Consider the following 23,344-nt stretch of genomic DNA (forward strand, 5'->3'; position numbering starts at 1 on the left):
GTGTCAGTCCCTAGGATGTCCCTGCCCCATTCTCAATGCTTCCTTCACTCAGTGCCTCAGTTTACCTCCAACCTGCCTCTGGATTTGGCCCATCATGATTCAACAGAGATACATAGGGTATCAGCCACAACCCCCACAGCATAGCACTATGTCCCTAGCTCCCCACAGCATAAGGAGAGAACAGCTGTGTTCCTACCCCCGCCTCAGTCTTCTCTCTCAAAAACAGGAACAGAGCTGCAGGAATGGAAGCAGGTCTGGGCAGCTCCAGCTCCATCAGCTGCCCATGGAAACATTTCATGAATAAAGGTGAGAGCAGGAAATGAGGCACTAGGGGCCAAGCCAGTGCTGGGTACCAAGTACAGAAGGCAACAAGGCACAAGGGTGGTGCAGCTCCTGCTGTCCAACCCCCCTCAATCACCTCTCTCCACTCCCACCTGCCTCCTCCAGGTTTCTTGAACCCCACAAAGTCCTGCCTGCCACAGAGCCTTTGCTCCTGCCATTCTATCTGCTTCCAGTATCCTCACCCCAAATAGTCCCACAGCTGGTTCCTTATCCTAACGTCTCTATGCAAATGTCAGAGAGGCCCTCCTGAGAACCATGGCTAAGGTAGCCCCCAACTTCTTATCTCCTTCTATACTCTTTTTTTTCTCTGTAGTACTGATCATTACTTGACATTCTATTAGACATGTTAATTGAATATTTCTTTACTGACACTCTAGAATACTGGCTGCACTAGAGCAGGGATCTTTGTTCAGTTCACCATGCAGTGTCTCCATTGGGGCCTCGCACACAGTATTGCTCAAAAAATGTTGAATAAATGGCTAAAAGCAGTCAGAAGTTTGCAGACACAGTCTGAGACCTTTGTGTATTCCATGTGAGTTCCTGAAGAGGTTCTCCCTGTTGGATGCTGGGGTGGCCTGTCATGGTCAGGGACACAGATGTGGTGGTAACCTTGGACCTTCGAAGTCATGGTCCAGTAGAGAACTAAAAATTCTGGTAAATTCTAAGCAGGAGACCAGCAAGGAGCTGAAGCTGAGCCTACCACGGGTGGGAGTGGGGTGTCTGTTTTGGACAGGGTTGTGAAGGTGGGCTTCTTTGAGGGCTGAGCCTCCCCTCCCCAAGTGGTGAGAAGGCAGCAGCTTTGAGAGTCGTGGGGTGTTCTATGCTAAGGAAGAGTGAGACCAAATGAGTCGGGGATATGAGGGCAGAGGAATGTGGGCCCAGGCCTGTACAGGCCCACCAAGGAGAGACAAAGGGGGTCTTGCAGGGGCTTGCCTTTCCAAGGCACAAGGCCAGGCAAGTTTCAGCCCCCAAGGCAGGGACCACCTTTGCCCTCACTGCATTCCACCCATCCTTGACTCCCATTCCTCCCTCCCAGGGAGCACTGGCATTCAGTGTGTCCTGGGGACAGTGGCAGGGCTAAACCCTGCCCAGGGCTTGCCTTTCCCACACGGCTTTTGGCTTCAGGCTGGGAACACCTTTTGGTGGGGTTAGAGAGATCTTGAAACAGGGGGAGGGGGACACAGCAGGGAGTGGTGCCTGTAAGGATGCAATAAGGTGACATTCTACAGGCAGGAGTGGAGCTTACAGATAAAGGGCCCACCTGTATCTGTATCACTGTACCAAGGTGTCATGTGCATCTGTTGACATGTGTGTCTGTATATGATGTGTGTGTCTGGATTGTGTATGTGTATCTGTGTGTCCATCGACATGTGTATCTATCATGTATCAGTGGACATGTGTCTGTCAACCCATGTATCTTTCAGTCTTATGTGTGGTCTGTCTCTATGTGTTTGTCTTATGTGAGTGTCAGCACATATGTGTCTGTCCCTGTGTGTCAGTGTGTTGATGCATGTGTCTGTATGTGTTGTCTGTCTCTGTATGTGGTGGCTGTTTCCCTGTATGGGACATTGTGATGCATGTGGCTAATCCCCTATGTGGGTTGGTGCCTTTATATATGTGACTGTGTATCCCTCAGAACCCCAATGAGAAAACACCTACCCCACATTCTAGGGCTGGGGGAGTGGCAGGTAAGGGCACATGAGGTGGGAGCCCCGAGTCACAGAGCTCCTTCTCTGAGTAGTTCTGCTCTTTATTGTCCCTGCTATTAACAAACAGCATGAATGTCACTACTGAGAACATTTCCTGAGGGGGAGCTCAGCCAAGCCTGATTGGAGCAGGGGTCAAGGAGAAGGCCAGTGAACCCCTGAGACAGGGGCTCTGGGGCCTGAGGCCTGGGTCTTCTGCCTGGGGTCCCTGAATGGGAAGAGGGCACAGAGGAAGCAGGCTGGAACCCTCAAGACCCAAGCTCTTTCCCCATTCCTCTTCGGAGGGCTTCTTCCTACTCTCCCCCTAGAGAAACTGAGGCAGGACAGGCTTGGCTGGGTGAGGAAGGGCTTACCCTTCCTGGGTTGGGCCTTGGTTGGGGCCCAGGGACATCCCACATCTGTCACATAACCTCTTGGGCTGCACATTTTTCCTGGGCACCAGCCAGCAGCTGGAGCACCTGGTGCCATATTTCTTGTACCTGGGGTGGGGGTACAAAAAAACCAACATTCAGGATGCACCAGGGACACAGAAACCACCACAAGGAAACCACTTCCCCAAAGGTGAGTATTTTCTCTTCCCAATACCCCATGCTAGCTAAGCACAGGCTGATTTGGGGACTCCACTCCAACTCCCTCCTCCAGTCCGCGGACCTGATACCACAGGCATTGCAGAGAGGTGTCCCATCTTCAGCATCTCTCCAGAGTGGGGTTCTCTGGGTCCTACAGGAAGCACAGCGCCGGGGCCCTGAAAAGGCAGAGGCCAAAGTGCAGGAGTCAGAGGCGAAGAGTCCAGGCTCAGGAGGCCCATATGGGGTGGGGAAATTTGGGATGATCTCTGTGAAGGGTCTGGGCCACTCCCAGGTGTTGCCAGATCTAAGAAAAGGGAAAGTCAGGAAGGGAGACAGATGGCAAAGCTCAGCAGAGGAGGAAGCCGGGGGTGGGGGTGACTCAGCAGAGTGAAGGGAGGCACTGAGACTCATTCTGGATAGGTCTAAATGGGGAAGCAGGATGGGGAGACAGAGATGATAGAAGGTTACCCCACTCCCCCAATATTTATAGCTCTCATGTCTTCAGGACTCACCCAGGGCTTCGCTGCCTCCTAGGTTGGCCTCGAGGCCTGTAGGGGGACCCTGAGAGCGGCTGCTGCTGGCCAGGCTGGGGAGCAGACAAGGCATTAGTACTAGGGAATCTGTATCCTGTCCCAGAAAGCCTCCCAAAATAAAGATTTACTATCAAGATATCAGGCATCCCTCAGGAGGCATCTGATGTCAGAAAGGTCTGGTTTTGTCTCTCACTAGTAATAATAATTATTATTATTTAAAGAGGTAGCCCAGGGCCAGCCTACCAGGTTGAAATCCCATTTCTCTCTGTCCTTGCTGTGTGACCCTGGACAAGTGATGCCCCCTCTGCTTCAGTTCCTGAATCTGTAAAATGGGCTTTACAAGGCATCAATGAACCCATATACATCAAGTGCTATGCGTTACTTCTTACTGTTGTTTCTGACAAATGATAGCTATTATCATTATTGGAAAAAATAACAGCAGCCTTCAGTGTGGTCAGGCCTGTCTCATAAATAGGAGACTTAGCCTCAGACTGGGATATGACTGCCTATGGCATCAGGGCAGTGAATGGCACCAGTCTTGCTCAGAGACTTGGCCATCTGTATTGCAGGGCTGGTGTAGAAGTCTGTGAGCCCATGCCTGGAGACGCCTCACCACAGGCCTCTGTCTCTACCATTATCATTATTAACTGTATAAAGGGCGCCCTCACCCAGGCCAGTTCCTACCTGTAGCTGGGTATGATTTGTAGGCTGGAATCCGGCTTTATCTGAAACTTCAGGGTCACTCCCTCAAACCAGGGGTCCACTTTCTCCGCGCCCTGGTGCGGGTTCGGCTGCTTCCGGAGTCTCCTCTGGGGTGGGGCTGAAGGGGCCGGTGGAATCCCGGGAGGCCCCAGGCTGCCTCCTTGCTGGCTAATTGGGGTCAGCATGGCCCTGGTATTCCTGGCCAGAGGTGAGGGTCCCAGCACCCCCAGGGCCTTCAGCTCCCAGCAGGGCCCCAGGGCCTGGGTATCCTGGGCAGGGGGCTGGGCCAGCCCCTCTGCTGTCTCTTGGAGGAAACGCAGGTTGGTGACGGAGTCCTGACGTGCAGGCCAGAAGGACCTGGGGACAAGGGGCAGTGTAGTCAACTCCTTCCCTGGGCAGCACCTACAAAGGCCTCGGAGACATGAGGCAAGGGCAATTGCATGGCCTCTGACCACATATGACCCCACGTACCCCTGGGGACCATAACCTCTTATTTGCAAGTACCAGTAACTAACATTGTGACCCCTGCATAACCCCAGGAACCAGAGGTCATGACCCTTGACCACTGGGCCAGTTGGGAAGGGGCGGCTCCTTAACGCACCTGCCACTGGGTCTGAGGCATCGTGGCGTCCTTGGCGCCTGCTGGGTCGGGGGTCCGGGGAGCGGCTCAGGGTCCAGACAGGATGGCGCCAGCAGTTCTCGCAGCATCATGATCGAAAGGTCCGGCGCTGGCTCAGCCTCCATCATGCCCCAGCCCAGCCCCCTCCCCTAATCTTGCCCCGCCCCCGCGGGCCCACGGATGAGCGCCACCTGGGTGAAGCCTGCTGTGCTGGGTGCAGGCGCTTCAGGCAGAGGGGCCAATGAGCCCCACCTGGGTGGGGCGGGGCGCTGCCAGATGCCTGCTTCCTAGCCCCCACCTTTAGGCCAGGCCTGGACCCTGTCCCTTCCTACTTTAGGACTTTGCTGGGTGGCCTGTACACCCCTCGTGGCTTGGGCCCCTTCAAATCCCTCCGCGGCTGCAGGGGCGGGGCCTTGCCCCGCTGACGCACGTAGGCCCCTCAGTCTCCCAGGCCCTCCTCCAGGCCTCTGCCTCAGTTTCCCCGATGGCTCCATCACGGCGGTGGGGGCGAGAGCTAAGGGACTGGAAGGTGCAATTGTAAACCCGGGACGGGGGGGGGGGGATGTGGAGGGGTAGGCGAGGGCTGCACCCCACCTCCCCACCAAGTATACGCAAAATACTGGAGTTCTGTAAGATGGTTTTTATTGTCTAATTAAGATTCCAACCCTAGCCACACCCAAATTCTCAGCGGCTTGGAGAGGTCACCCCAGTAGGGGCCCTGTCTCCACCAGAGCCTGGACATGGGATCTCTCTGAAGCATTTGGCCTTCTTGGTGCTTCTAACATCTCTCGTGCCTGTCCGTGCTCTGGGCTGGGCTGGCAACTTGGCTATTCCTCCAGTCGTGGCCCTGGGGCCAAGGGTGTCTGCGATAGTCCAACTGCCCATATCAGTGAGGCTTGGGGACATGGCCGTCCACGTAGAAGTTCCTGGTGATCTTGGGCAGGGTGAATTCAGCCCCTTCCAGCTCAGGTGTCAGCATGATCTGGCAGCCTAGCCTGGAGTTCTCCTGGAGGAGGGGGGCCATGTCCAGCATGTCATCCTCCCTGGGCAAGGGAGGCAGTGGTTAGTAGTGGGCACATTGGCATAGCTGGTGAGGGCCCAGAAGGGCAGAGAGAGGACACCTCTCAGGCCAGGAAGGGGTGGGCTGAGTCCAGAAGCAGTAAGGGGGCAGTGCCCCTGCCAGCAGCTGCAGGGGGGGGAAAGCTGGGGCTGCTCCCTGCTGCGGCCCAGTGGCCCTCTAGACACTGGGAATGAAAAGGCTCAACAGCCAACCCTCCAGCCCTGAGCTGGGAGGGGGCTGCCCTGCTCACCTCTCATCAGGAGAAGGCAGAAGGTCCAGGTGGTCCTCACTCACATACACGTGGCAGGTAGAGCATGCCAGGGAAGCTTCACAGGCCCCTGGGGGGCAGCAAGTGAAAGGAGCATAGGTAAGTGGCATGATCAGGCTCATGCAAGACATAAGGGAGAAGCCCTTTGTTTCACCACATGCCCCTAATCTTTCCCTCCCAGGCCTGCATGGCCACTGTGTGCGCCTTCCACCCTGTCATCTACTCAGCTAGCTGTTCCTGAGCTGTGGATAGGTTTTGCAAAGGGACATCCAGGGTGTCCCATTTCCCAGGGACTCCCGGGCAAGCTGAGGACCAGGCTGGGTACAAGGAACTATTAATGAGTGTGGACTTGACTTCAGTGTAGCTGAGAGGGGAAAGGCCAGGAAGGTTACCAGTAGCCTTTGAATTCCCTTGCTGTGAGCCTGTCACTGTGCTGGGCAAATGTGTTCCTGCCTCCCTTTTGCTCCTGAAGGAGACTGGCTTATTCAGCACCTAGTGCATTAGGGGAAAGAGTCAGGAAATAAAGGTTGAAAGATGCAGAAGCTGGGGTTGACTGAGAACTGTGCTTGGGGATAATGTCCCTCCTGGACTAAAACCTTCCAAAGGGTTTTCACAGCCAGAACAAAATCCAAACTCCTCCACTCAGTCCTGGTGATCCTCCCACCCCTTCACTTACTCCACATCAGCCACACTGGCCCCCTTGCTCACCGCCACCACCACAGGACCTTTGCAATTGCTATATCCTTGGCCTGGAATGTTCTTCTTGCCACTCTTTCCATGGCCAGATGTTATATTCAGGAACTCAATTCAACTGCCTTCAAGTCCCCCATCTCCTGTTTCTTATCCTTCCCTCTTGTTAACTTATTAATTTCTCTACAGCATTTATCACACCCTGTCAATCTGTCCTCCTCTCTCTGTACTTGGCACTGAGCCTAGCATGTTATAGATGCTCAAGATACATCTATTATGAGTGAATGACAGAACAGAATTCTCCTTTCTCTTCCAGACATGTCTGACAATGAGAGTTGAAATGCAAGGCAGCCAGTACCCTGACCCAGCAGAACCTCCATCTCCTGGGCAGAAACTTGGCCTTGAAACTCCAAGTAGTTCTGGGATCTCTTCCTTAACCCTGTTTCTCACCTTGTTAGCATCCTTCTCCCTTGAGATCAAGATTATCTAATATAAGTGTCCCAACTAGTCACTGCACACTAACCACGTGGCAGGTACTAAGCATTACAAATGACATCTGTTTAATCTTTCATAGCAACCCAGCAAGATGGAACTAAGTGATCCCATTTTACAGGTGAGAAAACAGAGGCCCAAAGATGCCAAGTACCTTGCTCAGGGTCACACAGCTGGCAAGAGGCAAAATATGAACAGAGGCCACTTGCCTCTAAACCTCATGTTCCAATCTGTGTCCTGGACTGCCAGCCACTAGATTCCAGAACAAAACTTGAGGTAGGCCTGCCATGACCACCTCCCAACATCTCCACCCCTCTAATGATTAAATCAGCCTCCCTACTACATTCACCCAACAAATAACCCTGTACATTTTTTTCAGACCATCGTTCTCAGTTGCTGACTATATAATTACACATTTACTCCCTATTAGGTTAAAATTGGTGTGAAATGACAGGAGCCTTACCTGTTCTGTACACTGCTGCCTGGCACACAGTAATGTTCCATGGTCAGGGAAGAGTGGCACAGGCTGAGCAGCTAAAATTGGCTGTGTTTGCATCTAACTTGCCACTTCACCTTGGGCCAGCTCTACGTAACCTGGGGCTCAATTTCCTCACCTATAAAATGAGATCGTCTCCCCTACTGCATAAAGTTGTCAGGAAGAGTCAATCAGTTAATGTGTTAACAGGCTTAAAGTAATGTCTGCTATGAATATCTTTCCTTAACAAATACTGATTTAATACCTGTTGTATCTAAATACCATGACAGGCAACAGATACGTGTGGACAAGGCAAGTTTCTGATCTCATTCTGGGGAGAGATGACAAAGAGGGAAACAAAACGGGGAGAAGTGCTATGAGGACAATAAAACATAGCAAGATGATAGACTGGGACATATGCACTTTAGGTCCACTGAGGGAGATGAGATTGTCAGGAAGATAACACTTACACTGAGACTTGACGGATGAGAAGAAACTAGAAGATCTGTTGGAAAATCACTTCAGACCCGGGGAGTAACAAATGCAAAGGCCTTGAGGCAGCAAAGAATTTGGCAGTTTGAAGAATAGCAAGAAAGTCAGTGTGGCTAGAGTTCCCAGCGGACAGGTGTTTTAGTAACCTCTAGTAAATGCTCAATAAGCCAAGGGGGGGGGGGGGAGGCAATGAACGTTAAGAGCTAGCTGGGCAGGGGATGAGGCAGTGGTGAGAAGTCTAGATTTTAATCCAGGACTGGTGGGAAGCCATGGGAGGGTTAATCAGTGGAGACACATCTATATCTGATTTGTGTGGTGGTGTTTTTTCAACGAATGATAAGAGCCTCCTCAATTCCCTGTGCCTGGCTCCCACCTTCCAGGTCCACCCCATGGCGCTGGGCCAGGTGGAGAACATTGTCCCCGACTTTGCCTCTCACCGGAATCCGTTGGCCTGACCGGTCTACGAACACCACGTTCACCCTGAGGACAAATGGGGATGCAGATGCCGTACTGGATGATGGCCCCGGGTTCAGGTGGAATCTAGGGTTAGGAAGTTGGGTCTGGGCTAGACGGACAGGGAAACGGGACAAAGCAGAGGGGGACCCAAGGATGAGGCTGCAAGGTAAGGCAGGGACTAGAAAAACCTCCTGGGATGAGGAATGGGGGACTTCCCCCGCCCCCACTCACACGTCTTCAGGCCGCTCGGGGCCGCTCGCTTCTTCCTCCCCAGCCAACCCCGAGCCTGGAAAACACAGTTGGGTGAGCCACGCGCAGCGCCCTGTGAGCATTCGACGGGTTAGTGCTGCCCTACCCCCAACCCGAGGCGCCTCAGGTACCTGTCACCCGGAATTTTCTCGCTGTCGCTGGAGCCACCGCTCCCCCGTACCCCCAAAAGCCCCCGGATGGGCTCCACAAGGAACCCTTGGCCACCCGTAGCAAGAACCCGGCATTAACACCACCCCGGGCCAAGGAGGCGGCCATGACAGGCATCACGTGACCCGGCAACAGGGCATGCGCTCCGGCACACAAGGGAGCAAAAGATCCGTAATTACTCTAATACAAGCGCCGACATCTGTGTGGGGAAGGGGGGGGGGAGCAGCGGCAGTGTCTGGCTGGCATACCAAGACCTGCGGCAGCCATCCCAGACCTCCCACCCTAGCCCATTGTTTGTCTCAAGAACGAGCCAGCTCTGCTTTCTTTAAAACCATTTACTTACAAACTTTAATTCAGCAAAGGTCTGTGTGATAGGATTGGGGACCCCCTGAAGTGGATGTAGACCCCCAGAGTGAGGAGAAGGAAGCTGGTGGCCTAGCTGGCCAGGGTACGGCGCAGGCTCACTTCAAGCCAACAGGTCCTGCTGGTGGGCAGGGGCAGAATTTATCTGCATGGAGTTGTTTGATTCCAGCAATGGGACAAGGGGAGGCCAGCTCCAGGTGACCTGGCCTGGGGACGGAGGTGGAACTCATCTTCAACATGGGGGGAGTCAGCAGAGGCTCAGTGAGATGCACAGTGCCCGACTCCCATTGACAAAGAGCAGGGGGACTGGTTTCAGCTGGCAGAGAAAGCCTGTCTCTGCACCTAGGCCTGGGCAGAGGGATGGTGGATTTGGTTTGCTAAGACCAAGGCTTTGGCCTTTTACTGTCCCCAGGGTGGGGACCCTGGGTAGAGGGACCCAATCCCTAGGCCAGAGTTGTTTGGTCCTGAGTCAAGCTTCCAGAGCTTGGCATCTGAGAGGCTCTGGCCAGCGGGGCCTGGGGCCTGGCTTTAAGGCATCAGAAGGCAAGGGGACTGTGGCAGGGAGCAGGGCACCCAGAGCTGGAGTACAGGCCAGACTGGGCAGGCAGGGGAAGGAAGAAGCCATGCCTGCAACAGACATGGGAAAAAGAGAAAAGAGCTGAGCCATTTCAAACCGAAGTGTGGAATGGAGGTCCAGACATGTTGAACCTTTTAAGTATAAGAGCTGGGGGTCGTCCTGGATTGTTTAAAAAAATAATAAAAATTAGAAAAGGAAACAAAAGTCAATTGTCAAAGTTAAAAAAGGGGGATAGTCTCTGATCCTCATGGGAGATCAGGGAAATGTCCAAGGCACTCGAAAGGCCAAGATACAGGAGCGAGGAGGCAGGAGAAGACTCCCAGAGAGGCAGACGCAGGCGGACACAGGGAGGGCAGAAAGGGGCCCAGCCTGCTCTCTTTCTTAAGGCTGCAGGGTTTCCATGCCAGGAGTAGACCAGAGATGCAGAGTGGCCCCCAGACTCTCCCACACTCCTTGGGCTCCAGCTGGTTGGTCAGCAAAGTCTTTCAGAGATTTTCCTATTACTGAAAGAAAAAAACAAAACAAAAACACAAAACACCAGAAAACCCAAAAGCAATTTGGTGCAGGCCCTGGAGCATCTCTGGCACTAGCCCCTTAGAAAATCCTCTTGCGCTTCAGGTATGAATCTGCGTAATGGCCACCAAGGCCTTGGGAGTGCTGTCCCACGTAGCTGCCTTCGGGGCTGGGCTCTGGTGAGGGCAGCAGGTGGGCAAAGCTGCGTTTCTGGCCACCCAGTGGTGTCTGGAGACAGAGGAGAGAGGGTAGCAGGTCAGGGGCCACCTTGGACAGAGGTCACTGTTCCGTTCCCCAGCCATGTGTGTCCCCATCCCTTGCCTGTACCTTCAGCAGGTGGCTGTGGCCATTGGGCCCAGGGCCCAAGCCCAGGAGCCCTTCTCCGGAGCCCAGTGGGGAGGAACCGACCGCCTGGCAGAAACGGAAGATGGGAGAGGAAACATCCCCCAGAGCAAAGGTCAGGGTGCTTCAGGTTCAAATCCTGCCTCTGCTGCATACTAGCCACGATTGGGGGCAAATTAGTTCCTCTCTCTGAGCTTTTGTTTTTTCATGTCAACTGGGGCTAATATCACCCACCCCCTGGGCTGCTGGGAAAGTGAGTGGAAGCCCAGAAGGCTGGGCAGCATCAGGTGCTAGACACACAGGTGCAGAAAGGATGGCTTGTTTCAGCTAGGCCCTGAGGAAAACTCACCCCTGCCACCACCCTAGCCTTTACCTAGGCTCTGAGGGTCACAGGGGTCCCCTGCATCCTAGCTGACCCTGGGAACCTGTGCTCAGCTGGGGGAGGCTCCTCACCTTGTTAAGGTGGCTCTGCTTGAGGCCAGCCTGCAGGCCGCTGGTGAAGTAGGAAGTGGGCGAGCCCGAATAAAAGTGAGAGAAGGATCCCCCACCGCCCCCACCACTCCGTTCGCTGAAGCCACTGGGTGGGGGGGACATCTGTAGAAAGGGGGCCAGCTGAGTGAGGCAGGCTACTACAGTATCTATCCCCTTTTGTAAACCACCCCTAAATGACTCTGGGCTTTGCCATGTGACTAGCTTTGGCCAATAAGACAGTAAGTAGCATAAAGATGCAAGCAGAGGTGCCTGCCCTCCCTTCTGCCTCCAGGAAACCCTGGGACCACCACCACATGCATGCGCACAGGCTGGCCTGCTGGAGGGTGACCTCTACATGGAGCTCATCACGTGAGGCCCACAGTGAAGGCCCACTGACCAGCCTATTGACTGCAGCTATATGACTAAGGCCATTGTGAACTGCTGAGCTTCAGCTGAGCTGAAAGGTGAGTGTAGAGAACCATCCACCCACCATCCCACAGAATGGTGTGAAATAAAATGCTGTTGTAAGCCACAAAGTGGTAGGACCACTTGTTATGCAGAAAACTGATACACATGGTAGGTGGGATTCACAGGGAAGCTCTTACTTTGTGTCGACTGGGTCCATGAGGCCCGAGGGCTGGCTCCCGTGGGTGGGAAAAGAGCCGCCTAGGTCCCACGTCCTGCATGAAAGTGGGAGAAAGTGTGTTGGGTTGAAGTCTGCACCAACCTCACTCCTAGCTGAATTCTCCGGCACAGATGTCATCAGGGAAGTCTGTCCCTTCCAGCAGAGGGTAAACTCTGGTGCATGGGGCAATGAGACAGAATGTTCTCTGTCCCAGGGAGTGGCTCTACCTCAGACCCAGAGATGACTGCTATGAAATCATGTGGCCCCAATGGGGCCAGGTGTTTGGAGTTTTCAAGGCAAGCTGAGCATCCGGATTGTGTGAATGTTTGCAGTGTTTATACGTCGGTATCAGTGTTTATTTCAGTTGTTATTTTTTTATAATACAGTGTGGCCTGCAAGTGGCCAGTCTGCAACATTTAACCTGGAAGACACTGGAAGTTGCAGAAGGAAGAGCTCCCCAGGGACAGAGACAGGAATCTCAGAGAGGAGAGGAGAGAGAAGGGCAGAGAGATAGGAGGCTCAGCCCTGTCTCTAAGGAGAAGCAGAAGTGCAGCCTAAGGCCTCTTGGGAGAGGAAGCAAGATCTGATGTACAGAAACAGACAAGAGACTGAAGGGCAGGGACTGTGTCTGGCATGTTCCCCACTGTCTCCCTAGTGCTTGGCCTGACACAGTCAGTTCTAGAGAAATACTAGTTTAGAGAATGACTTGTTCCCAGGGGGCAAAGGGCCACAATAGCCAGCTCTAGGACCACAGGGCAGGCAGATACTCACCGAGGAGTAGTCGAAGCCATAGCTGTCAGGAAGCCCTGGTTCAGGGGGCAGGCGGGTGCTGGTGAGGGGGCTGAGCAGGCGGGACTTGAGCTGGAAGGCTTTGCTGCTACCACCGCCTCCGCCACCACCACCTCTGGGGACTGGGGGGTTAGGCAGGGGGCCCTCATCTGGGCGGCGGCTTCTCCCAGCGCCTCCCCAGCTCCTGGCCTCCTTACCCGCCAGGTTGCTGGCAGGGAGCAGGCTGTGTAGGTTCAGGTAGGGGTTCAGGGGGATCCGGAAGTCCTTGGGGGGCTCCCCCAGCAGTGAGACCTATGGCGAGAGGGCTGGATTCGCGAGGGTCCCTGACGGGAAACATCGCAGGGCAGGAGACTGGAAGAGTGCTGGGCACAGAACAGGACCTTACCCCAGGGGGTGTTGGCAGAGGTCCACTGTCTTTCTGCAGGCCTCTGAGGCCAGTGCCTAGCAGCCCCACAGGGGCAGGGGGTGGAGTGAGCTGGGCTGCTGGGGGACCCAGGCCCATGGTTTCCCGGTCACCCCCAGAGGGGCCAAGCAGTGGCGGCAGCAGGGGCGGTGGCTTCCCTCGCCGGGGTGGCAGCTCCGGGGGCAGGCCCCCTCCTACAGAGAGAATGATGTCAGTAGTCCAGACATACAGGACCCTTCCTTCCCAGGGTCCTAGAGCATCTGCCTGGACCAGGGTGAGCAGCTGAGGAATAACTATGTCCTGGGCACTGAGCAAGCCCTCTGAGTGTACCAACGTCCAGAATGCTCACAGATTCACCCACGAGGTGAGCACCAAGCTAACAGACACTGAGACCCAGAAAGGTTAGGTCACTTGCCCAAGGCCATATATCTGGAAATTTACCACACCCAATGCAGAAAGGGGAAACAGGATAGACCCAGAGAGATGACAAGGGAGCAGGGTCTGTTACCTGCAGACAGCTCTCCAAGGAGGGGGTTGGCCGGCTGGGCCCCAGGCTGGAGGCTGCCCATGGGAGAGTCTCCCAGGATCCCGGGCTTCTGGGGACAGAGCACAGTCAGCTGGGGATGGGGGCAGTGTGGCCTTAGCAGTAGACAGGTGTTGCCCAGGGTCTTGGCAGTCACAACACTCAGCACACCCAGACTCCAGTCCATGGCTGTTCATGGGTCCTCCAGTGTCTGTGACACCTTGGCCATCACCCATCTGGCCAGCCAGTGGTAACCAAGGGCTTCCTGCATGCCAGGGCCTACCTGAGACCTTGATGAGACTCAAGTAACATGGACCATGCACTCAGCAGTCTGGGTCTATCACCCCACAGTGTTGGTCATTATCAGACACACACACGGTGATAATCCTTAGGCACCCACCATCCACACCCAGTCCCCTTGCTGATTATCGTAGAAGCAGTCATTCTTAAGCATACGATTCAGTCAGTCTATTTGGCACACAATGGTCCAAGCCCACTTTACATTCTGTCAGTTATCATCAGACATACTCCTGTCACTGACTTGGCCCTAGTGAATCAAACCAGACAGGGTGGTATGTGTGTGTGCTATTTTTGTGTGCGTGCGTGTCTTCATGTGTATCAGTTTTAAGATGTATACATGTGTTTCCGTGTGGGCACTGAGGTGGTATGGTGTGTGTATTTGTGTGTGTGCATGTCTATGGGCAAGAGGCCACTCTACTCCCTGGTGGGGGCCAGGCCCCATATTAAGCACCAGGGACACAGCCAGATGGCCCACAACCCGGAAAGCGAGCTGCTGGTTGGCATTAGTGTCTAAAATCAAAAGGCAAGGGGCTGTGGCAACATGTGTAAAGAGGGAACCCAGGGCCCATGGCCATGTTACCTTCTGACCCTGCGTCTGCAGGGCCAGCTGCAGCAGCGCCGTGGACAGGGCAGGCCCGTTGAGCAGTGGCATGGCTGGGGGGGCACCCAGAAGACCTGGGGGGAGACCCGGGAAATGGGAGGTGATCCCTGGATAGAAGTCCCCTTCCACAATTAAAGGCAGCCCTGGGCCTGAAGTCATGAGAGGGAAAGTGAACAGCCCAAAGGAAGGGCCTGAGAAGGAAGTATCTGCCCTCAGGAAGGACAGCCCCCTTTTCTACCACCCTGCCTCACTGCAGGATGCAATGCTCCTACTTTTGACCCCTTGCAAGTGACCTCCATTCTCATCCCAGCTCCTGCTCATGGGACTCTTGTCACTGGGAGCTCAGATGGGAACACAGTTCTGGGAAGTGCCTAGCTCTAAGAGGCTGGGGACCCTGCCCAATGCCCACTTGACCTGCCTTACCCTGCTTGCCTCCTGAGTTGCTATGGAGCAGGGGATTGAGCAGCAGCTGGAGGGAGGCGGAGGGCCCCAGGTTGTTGAGCAGCTGCAGGATGCTGGGTTCAGGAAGGAGCCCTTTGCCCCGATTGAGGGCCTGAGGAGAGAAAAGGAGGGTGGTTGAGGCCACACCCTTCCCTACTGCCCCCAGAGCTCAAGTGGTAACTGCCAGGAGCCCTGATCTCTCAAGGGAGGAAGGCCTGGCCACCGACCTCCCCCATGCCCACCCCCTGGGCACACACTCACTGTGGCCTGTGCAGCGATGAGTGCAGCCAGCATGCTGCGGCCAGGAGGCCCTGGGGCACAGAAGGAGATGCGCAGGTGGCAGCCCCCCAGGGCCAGGCCATCTGCCTGCTGCTGTGCCTCTTCAGCCATCTCAGCAGTCTCGTACTCCAGCACAGCGAAGCCCTTCAGCTGACCATCCTGGCCGTAAGCCAGCTGGTGAGGGTGGGGGGAAGATGGATGTGAGCGCTGGGGGGGCAGTGATCATTCTCACATAGAATGACAACTGTGATCAGACATGGATCCTGACTGTGATAGAGACCCCCCGAGAGAGGGTAGATTTTTGGGCCTGGCACTGTCCTGAGTACTGTTCCTGCATTCAGCTCACTGAATCTTCCCAATGGCCCTGAGAAGCTGCATCCTACCCGTTTTTCAGAGGGGACAACTGAGGCTCGGACAGGTCACTATGCTCAAGGTCACACAGCTTGTGGGAGGGCAGAGTTGGGACTCACCTCACAGGGACCAACTCTCTTGGGCCTCATGCCAATGTCATTTTGGGACTTTGAGATTTTGAGATTCTTGAACATAGGAAGGTGCATAGATGGGAATGGCAATTTGAGGTTTGCAGGGCTGGGAGAAGGAGGGGCTGGCTGGAAGAGGCAAGCAGGTGGCTTTGGAGCAAATCAAGAGCCTCGGGCCAAGAATACTGCAGCCAGGGCTGGGAAAGCACATAGCCTGGAGGCAAAGCAGGGGGCCTCTGAACTCAGGTTGGAGGCTGGTGGTGAAAGGTAACACAGCCAGTGAGCCACAGGGAAGAGGTGTGGTCACGGGCAGATCAGGGAGGCCTCCCCAAGCCCCTTGACGGCAGCCATTTGTTACTTCAGGTCCACAGCCCCTCCTCCAGACCCTTGGGCCAGATGTGTTCCCAGACTGAGAATTTTTAAGAAATCAGAAAGAGAGAATGCCACACATACTATATATTACATATCAGTCACTCCAGTGGGGTCCAGGGTGCCCTGAAAATCAAATGCACAAATAGCTCTGCAGCAAGACACAAAGAGAAAAGCCATGGACAGCCCCACATCAATCCTCTGCTGGTAGGCCTCTTGGTTTTGTGGGCAGAGGCTGTCCCAGGGAAAGCAGATACTAGGTGATAGCACCCAGCTGGGCTCTTCACTGAGTCCAGATGCAAGCAATGTCAGCACACCCACTCTGCAGATGAGGAAACTGAGGCTCAGAGTGGCAGTCCCTTGCCCAGGCCACAGAGCTGGAGCTGGGATCAAACGAGGCAAAGCTGACACCCTTAATGGAACTGGCGACCTTGGCATAGCGATGGTTGTCCCAAGAACCAAAGCCGTTTTTCTGGGTTCTAAGAGATGTGGTGTGGTCTGGGACCAACGTAATGTCTACCAATAGGGAAAAGGACAGAATCTGTAAAGTGGAATACGGCACAGCTGCAAAAGGAATGAGAAAGCTCTCATGTCGGAACATGGAAAGATGGCCAAGACAGACGAGTGGAAAACCCGAACCAACACAGGCACAACTATAAATGGGTCAAGAAAAGAGGAATGCAGAAACATACATACACATTTGTTGTACATGCATAATAAATTCTCTCTGGAAGGACACAACAAACTGGTACAAGCAAGGGCTCTGCAGGAAAAAGTGCTGGGGGGTCAGGAGAGAGCCTGTGCTGAATGTCCAAATGTGATTGGACTGCCAATTCAGAAAAATAAATAAATAGAAAAAGCTTTTTTCACAAGGTCTTGTGAAACCTGCTTTATACATATCTATAACATTCAAGTATTTTTAAGCAACTCTGTAATGAAATAAAGCAATGTAAATTGGCCTGTGAACAAATGGCAAAGTGCACTAGAGTGGGTTGCAATGGGATCTCCTTGGGAGTCTCATCTTGATTATGGTGAAAATAAAGCTCCCCTCCCCCCAGGAGGACGGCAAATTCCCAGAGTGGCTTCGGCGATCTTGGGAGGCAAGGGCACCCAGTTAAGAGCATGGGCCCTGGAGTCAGTTGCCTGACCTTGCTCCCAGACCACCTCTAACTCGCTGGCTGGCCTAGGCAGGTCCCTGCAAATGCCTGTCCCTGGCTTTCAGTTTCCTCATCTGTAAGATGGGGCAGCAACTGTACCTACCTCAAAGGGTAGTTGTAGGAATTTAATAGGATGTTCAACAGGGGCAGGGAAGGGTTCCACTCCAGGCATAGCAGCTCAGGGAGGCTGTCGGCTGGGGCCAGCACCCGCGCTTTGAGTGCCCACCTCTGGCCAGGCCCCATACCAAGGCCGAGACACACATCTTCTCACAATACAAATGAATAAAGATTCAGAGGGTCAAAGGGCAACCTAGGCCACACGGCTCTCAAATAGGGAACTGAGGCTCAAACTTCAACCTGCCTGATTTTGGAACCCAGCCTCTGTTCGACTAGGATGCCTAATGTACGTGAGAATAAACAGACAGCTGTTCACAATAACTCAATCACTAAGTGCTGCTGGCCCCATTTCCAGGTGGGGAAATAGGCTCAGAAAAAGAACTTGTAGTTGGTCATGGCCTTATAATCCTCAACCTCTATCTGAGGAGGTGGCCACTGAGCTAATTCATCTGTGTCCTGAGCCCAGCTCTGGGCCTGACACATAGTAGGTGCAGGAGCATGAATGAATGCTGAGGGAGCAAGGGGAGGAGTTCCTACAGACGTCCCATTCCCCAGTTCCTAACATCCATTCATACAAGAGGACTGAGCCCTACCCAATGCCACAGAGTTGGGGTCTAAGCCAGGTACCAGCTTCCTCTATGCTGCCTGGGGCTCTGGAGCCAGGCTGCAGTCAGTGCTCCAATCCTGACTCTACCATGTCCTGGCTGTATGACCTGGGGCATGTCACTTGACCCCTCTGTGCCTCAGTGTCCCCACCTGAAAATGGGGATAACACCTGCCTCTCCAGGCTGTTACAGGATAAAGGGGCTGCAATAATGTGTTCAGAATCCAGTGTATGCTAAAGGAACGTCTGCCTTGTGGGTCTGTGGGCAACACCACCTGGGGCTCTCTCAGGGCTGGGCCTGGCCTATTCTCACCCCAATGTGCCTGCCACGGGGCTGCGCACAAATACAGAAGTGTCTGACAAATGTGACTTGGATGAACCAGAGATCGTTTTGTTAACCAATGTGTGATTATTGAATTCCTTCTTAAGAATGAATCTGGTCAAGTCTACTTCCTGACCTCAAGACTAAACAGACTGTGGGCTCCTCTGGAGCAGTATACTCAACGCAAGGCCTAGGTTTTCAAGAAACATCTGATGAGTGTAGGAGTGAAAGTGACAGAGGGATGAACAAGTCTCTTGCCCAGCTTTTACAAAGGCAGCCTGCACTTCACAAGGGGGAGAGAGGCCAGCAAGGTTAAACCAGGCACTAGAGGGAGCACAGGGATTTGAACCCCAGTCATCTGGCTCCTATCTGAGCTGTCACCCACCATATGGCCTCTCTAACAAGAACCCCATTCAAAGTGACATCATCAAGACTTTACTGAAAAGGGATCCAGGAGATTGGGGAGGGCAGGTGAATCCAAAGGACCCCTCCCAGGTGCTCCAGGCCAGGCATCTGCTCCCAGGTCCCCACTCCAGGCACAAGCTCACCTGACAGAAGGTCGGTGTATGAACAGCTGACAGAGCCCGGCGCAGGGCATCCACATCGCTGAAGCCAGGGGGCAAGCGGTCGACACAGAGGCAACGGGAATGGAGCAGGGCGGGTGTCAGCTGTCCTGCATCTGTCCAGTGCACGTAGAGGGTGCGTGTGCCCAATGGCTTGCCCAGCAGATCCGACTTGGCTCGGGCAGCTGAGTCCTTCTTCATGTACTCGGCGAAGCCATAGCCTTTGGAATGGCCAGTGCGCTCGCTATAGACCAGGAAGCAGCGCTCCAAGCTGCCGAAGGGCCGCACCAGCTCCTCGAACTGCTGCTGAGTGAGACTAGGGGGCAGGTTGGCCACGCAGAGCAAGGCGTCGGTGGGCTGCAGCTGCACCGATAGCTCGCGCTCCCGCAGGCAGCTCTGGTGGAAGGTGCTGATGGCAGCCTCGGCCTGCTCACCATTCAGCAGGGTCACAAAGGCTACAGCAGGAGGGGGAGTGGGTCAGTGGGGTCCCCTGAAGGACTGCCTTGACCAATGGCCGCCCACCCTTACTTCTCTCTAAGCCACATGTTATCTCAGAATACCAACCAACCAGGACACCTCAGGCCCCAGTGAACTGGATAGTTGCCAGCCTTGAGCAACTCGCACAGGTGCCTCCTACCTCCAGGAGTTCTGCTCCCTGCCCTCACCCATACCCCTGCTCTCACCCTACTAGTGAACTCACCTGCCCTCTTATCTACTGTGCACCTGGCTGACACATAGAAAATAGGTGAGTAACTTGGGTGACACATAGGGTAGTGGTCAAGCATGTGGTCAATGGAACCTGGGTTTCAACTCCAGCCGAAGTGGCTGTGGAGTCCCAGTTTCCCTATCTGTTAAATGGGAAAACTTACTCCTCATAACCATCAGTGTGCCATCAAGGAAATGGGTGCAGAGCAGCGGCACCCCTGCCTGAGGGAAGGAGCCTGGACTCGAACCCAGGCAGACGGACTCCACAGCCCAAGCCTGCTCACCCTTCCTTACCACCGTTCTAGGCCATCAACACCTCTCACCTCTCATGTCCAAGCACCTGCCTCAGCCTCAGTCCTGTTGCCAGTCCTGGTTTGCTGTCCACCTAATAGCTACAGCTTTTCAAAATGATTATAAGAATGTGCCATACCCTTATCCAGGGGCTTCTCACTGTAGGGGACAAGGGAGCCTGTGTGACCTGGCCCCACGGCCTGCTGACCTCCTCTCTCATCTCTTGCTGCTACTTTCTGGACCATGCCAGGCACATGCTCCCTCGGGCCTTTGCACCTATTTTTCCCTAAGCATGGAACACTGACCTCCCCTATTTCACCTGGTTAATCCTGATCCACCCTTCAATCTGACTGCAAACATCACTTCCTCCATGAAGCCTACCCTGACTGCACCTGTTTCAGATTACAGTACTGAGCTCCCACAGCACCCTGTAGCTTCTGGTCCCATGACCACTTCACCTTCAAGCCTAGAGTGGTGTGAATGACATCTTCCCCCTCCACCCCACAGACTAGACAATCTCTGTTTGGTTCACAGCTCTGTTTTTGTGTCCCAGCATATACTGGTGCTCAATAAACATTTATTGAAAGACAGTATTAATAATAGAGTCACTTAACTTCTGGATCCCCAATACCTGGCACCTCCACATACAAGGTACTCAGTAAACAGTTCTGACTTGCCCCTGTCAATGTTTACTAAGTATCTACTAGGTGCCAGACACCCATAGCCCTTTTAGGTATTTTAATGTTTGGCCTTGTGGTCAACCCAAGCAGGTCACGCCCAATTAGCTGGTGAGAAAACTGAGGCTCAGGAAAGGTGAATCACTTGCCTATGGCCACTGAGTGAGGAGAGACCAGGACTCGAACCCAGGTCCATTTGCTTCCAGAGCCCAAAAATCTTAACCACTACCCTGGCCCCCTGGCCCACCAGGAGGTCTCTAGGGTCCCTGTCCTCACCCAAGTTATAGATTGCAAGTATAATGCCTAGAAGATACAGACACCCACCGAGGGTCTCCCACAAGGTAGGGGGGTGGGTTGCAAGGCTGATAAGACTTGTCCCTGTTTTCATGGAGATGACCACTCAGTACAGGAGGCAGGTGAGTGAGCCAGCAGCGACAGCCCAGAGTGATCAGTGCTATGATGGGGAGAGGGCACTCAGGGCACTGTGAGGAGCTGCCTGTCTTCACCTGGATAGAAGAGGGGACAGCTAAGAACAGTGGCAGAGGGAATGTCTGGAAGCTTGCAACCAAGGAGATGGCAAGGCTGGGGCACATCCTTGCAAGATCATGTCAAGAGGAGCCTCAGGCAGGTTTTGAGGAGAGAGAAAAACAATCAGGTCAAGACTAGGTTTGATCAGATTTGCAATCAAACTGATCAGATTTGATTAACCCTGGCTCCCTGGGGGAGGGCAAGTAGGAGTGTGCAATCATGTAGGCAGAGATGGAGGGACACCAATTGTTCTGGAGGGCTTGAAGAAGACCAGACAGGACTGGGGGGATGGTGTAGGAAGTGGGAGAGCCCAATGCTCAGGTATTTGGCTGAGCAGCCTGGAGGAGGAACATGAATATCAAGGCTGCTCCATGATGGGCATCCAGAAAAGATTGGAGCAACAGTCTATCCTGCGCTGGCCTAGGGGATGATCTTGGGCCCAAAGTTCAGGAGAGGAGATGCTGGGCCAGAAAGCTTCCAGCTTCAGGGACTGTCACCCCTTGCCACTAGCCCACCCCACAGCCCCACAAACCTGTCCCTTTATATTTGTCCACAAAACAGTACTTGAGCTCATAGTCGCTGAGCAGGTCGTGCACTTCCTGTGGAGATAGAAGCCAAAGGACAGAGAGTCACCAGGAGCTGAAGGAAGAAATCCAGTGCCACCTTCAAGTGGAACAGCTATGAATGAGGTCAATCACAGTCCCCATTTAACAAAGGAGGAAACTGAGGCTCAGAGCGGTTACTTGTCCAAAGCCATTGAGGCCATACCTGGCAGAGCTGGGATTCAGAGTCTAACTGCAGATCCCATGTGCTTTACCAACACAAAACACTCTTAGAGAGCCAGGTGGATCTGAGTTCAAGTCCTAGCTCTGCCGTATGCCCTTAGGGAAGTTGTTTAACCTGTCTTTCAGTTGGCAAGACTGACGCTTTCCAACATTACAAGTTAGGTATTAACAAATCCATTTTGCAGATGAGGAAACTGGGGCTCAGAGAGGTGATGGTCATGGGGTTGGTCAAGACAGCAGCAGAAATGCCACTCAGGGGTACCTGACTGGGGACCCTGTATACTTAAAGCCCACACTGAGTGGCTTCGTGTGCTTCCCAATTCTCTCATGCTGGCACAGCAGCCTTCTTGTAAGCCAGCTGCGGGGGAGAGGCTCTGGGGCCTGCTTGTGCAGGGATATACCTTGCACCCTGCAGGAGACACAGCGTGTTCCCAGCTGAGAGATGGCAGGCAGGTGCTAGGAGAAAGACTGACTCTAGAAATAAATCAGATCATGCTTAGTGGTGCTTGCCCCAGTCGTCCCCAAGTCATGCCCTCCCAATACTCTGGGGGCTCTACCAGCCAGTGCCCACCTACAGTGAGGGTGAGCCAGTGGCAGACGTGTTGGTGGGCTATAGAGCAGGAATTCTCTGCAACAGGAAGAAAGAGCCCATTCCACCACAGCAGGGCAGGGCATATCAGATGCAATTTCCTTGGGTCCAAAGAGCACTGGAAAGCCCAGCGCGGTAGGCCCCAAGAGAAGAGCACCCCTGGCCAGATCAGCCAAGGGGAGCTCCACAGAACACTGATCCCTCCTTTCTTTCAGATCTGTGGGTTGGGGGCAGGAGACCTCTTTTTCCAAATAAATCCTGGGGTTTCTGGGGAAGAAAGGCGCCAGGAACTGCGACAACTTCCGATCTATCCCTATGAGAAGTTAATAAACCGTGCTAAAGATACTCTAGCCAACCCTGAAACTTCTGACTATGAGGTCTCGCCATCTCATCATAGAGAGGAATGAGGAAAAACACAATCAGAGCAGGGAGTAACTGGCGTCTCTACTTCTACAGTCCCAGTCTAGCTGCCCATTCACTATCCCCCAAATTGGCCGAAGCAGCGGGCCCACTTTAATCACTTGGTCCCTTACAAGCCTGTGGTCGTCCCTAGCAACGTCCTCCCTCAGTACAAAGTTGGTTTCTCCTTCCATCACCGTCCCCCCGCCAACAACCCGCTCTTGGTCTCTCCCAAAGCCTCATGGATCCTGCATTTGGACTCTCCCGCCGACGCCCCCTACCCTCGGGCAAGCCAGCGTCGGTGTTGCCTGGTTCCCCCCGCGCACGCGCACGGTGGTATTTCCCGCCACGCTCCCACACCGCCCCCCCATACCTGGTTGGTCACGTCCCCCGGGAGGCCCCGGATCAGTATCTTGCGGCGGTTACGGAACTGGCGCTCGGTGTGTTCCAGGCGTTTCCTGATCTCCTCTGGATCTAGCGGCGGCAGTTCTTCTTCGGGCGCCCGGCGCTCCGGGGCATCGTCAGCTTCAACCTCGGCCCCAGGCTCCGGGCTCAGCGGGGGCCGGTGAGTAACGGACACGTCGGCCGCCATCTTGGGAAGCCCGGCGCCTTCTGGGACCAGCGAGCCGGGGCGGAGCGGCATAGAGCGGCAACGAGAGCGCGTCCGCCTATTGGCCAGAAGAAGCCCCTCCTCCTCCTTCTCGAATCCCT

The 23,344-nt window shown here is 54.2% G+C and overlaps 3 protein-coding genes across 14 annotated transcripts; all 3 read right to left on the minus strand.

The window, feature by feature from the left end:
* Positions 1-2,386: 2,386 nt before the first annotated feature.
* On the minus strand, positions 2,387-4,599 carry ZGLP1 (zinc finger GATA like protein 1). The gene is made up of 5 exons (XM_016207818.2): positions 4,454-4,599; positions 3,835-4,209; positions 3,130-3,203; positions 2,700-2,793; positions 2,387-2,527 (listed from the first exon to the last, which is right to left on the minus strand). Exons 1-5 carry the CDS (start codon positions 4,597-4,599, stop codon positions 2,398-2,400), a joined length of 819 nt encoding a protein of 272 aa, XP_016063304.2. The 3' UTR covers positions 2,387-2,397.
* A 475-nt stretch (positions 4,600-5,074) lies between these two features.
* Positions 5,075-9,041, minus strand: FDX2 (ferredoxin 2). Of its 3 annotated transcripts, none has more exons than XM_016207949.2 (5): positions 8,785-9,041; positions 8,636-8,690; positions 8,322-8,488; positions 5,782-5,869; positions 5,075-5,514 (listed from the first exon to the last, which is right to left on the minus strand). In XM_016207949.2, the coding sequence occupies exons 1-5, from the start codon at positions 8,936-8,938 to the stop codon at positions 5,358-5,360; spliced, it is 621 nt and encodes a 206-aa protein (XP_016063435.1). In that variant the 5' UTR covers positions 8,939-9,041; the 3' UTR covers positions 5,075-5,357. The 3 variants fall into 3 exon arrangements, with proteins under 3 accessions (XP_016063435.1, XP_016063436.1, XP_016063437.1); XM_016207950.2 differs by having other exon boundaries at positions 5,076-5,514; positions 8,322-8,428; XM_016207951.2 differs by having other exon boundaries at positions 5,372-5,477.
* Positions 9,042-9,138: 97 nt separating this feature from the next.
* RAVER1 (ribonucleoprotein, PTB binding 1) lies at positions 9,139-23,243 on the minus strand. 10 transcript variants are annotated; one of them, XM_016207947.2, is made up of 14 exons: positions 23,007-23,243; positions 21,393-21,459; positions 18,645-19,114; positions 15,031-15,222; positions 14,752-14,881; positions 14,308-14,402; positions 13,413-13,521; positions 12,887-13,098; positions 12,699-12,792; positions 12,484-12,518; positions 11,693-11,767; positions 11,070-11,210; positions 10,602-10,685; positions 9,139-10,502 (listed from the first exon to the last, which is right to left on the minus strand). In XM_016207947.2, the coding sequence occupies exons 1-14, from the start codon at positions 23,223-23,225 to the stop codon at positions 10,356-10,358; spliced, it is 2,070 nt and encodes a 689-aa protein (XP_016063433.2). In that variant the 5' UTR covers positions 23,226-23,243; the 3' UTR covers positions 9,139-10,355. The 10 variants fall into 10 exon arrangements, with proteins under 10 accessions (XP_016063433.2, XP_016063431.2, XP_087672833.1 ...); XM_087816708.1 differs by having other exon boundaries at positions 10,417-10,502; positions 12,484-12,616; XM_016207945.2 differs by having other exon boundaries at positions 12,484-12,792; positions 13,413-13,500.
* Between the last annotated feature and the right edge of the window lie 101 nt (positions 23,244-23,344).

The sequence above is a fragment of the Miniopterus natalensis genome, chromosome 4 (assembly GCF_054644295.1).
Source record: "Miniopterus natalensis isolate mMinNat1 chromosome 4, mMinNat1.hap1, whole genome shotgun sequence".
NCBI classification, from domain to species: Eukaryota; Metazoa; Chordata; class Mammalia; order Chiroptera; family Miniopteridae; genus Miniopterus; species Miniopterus natalensis.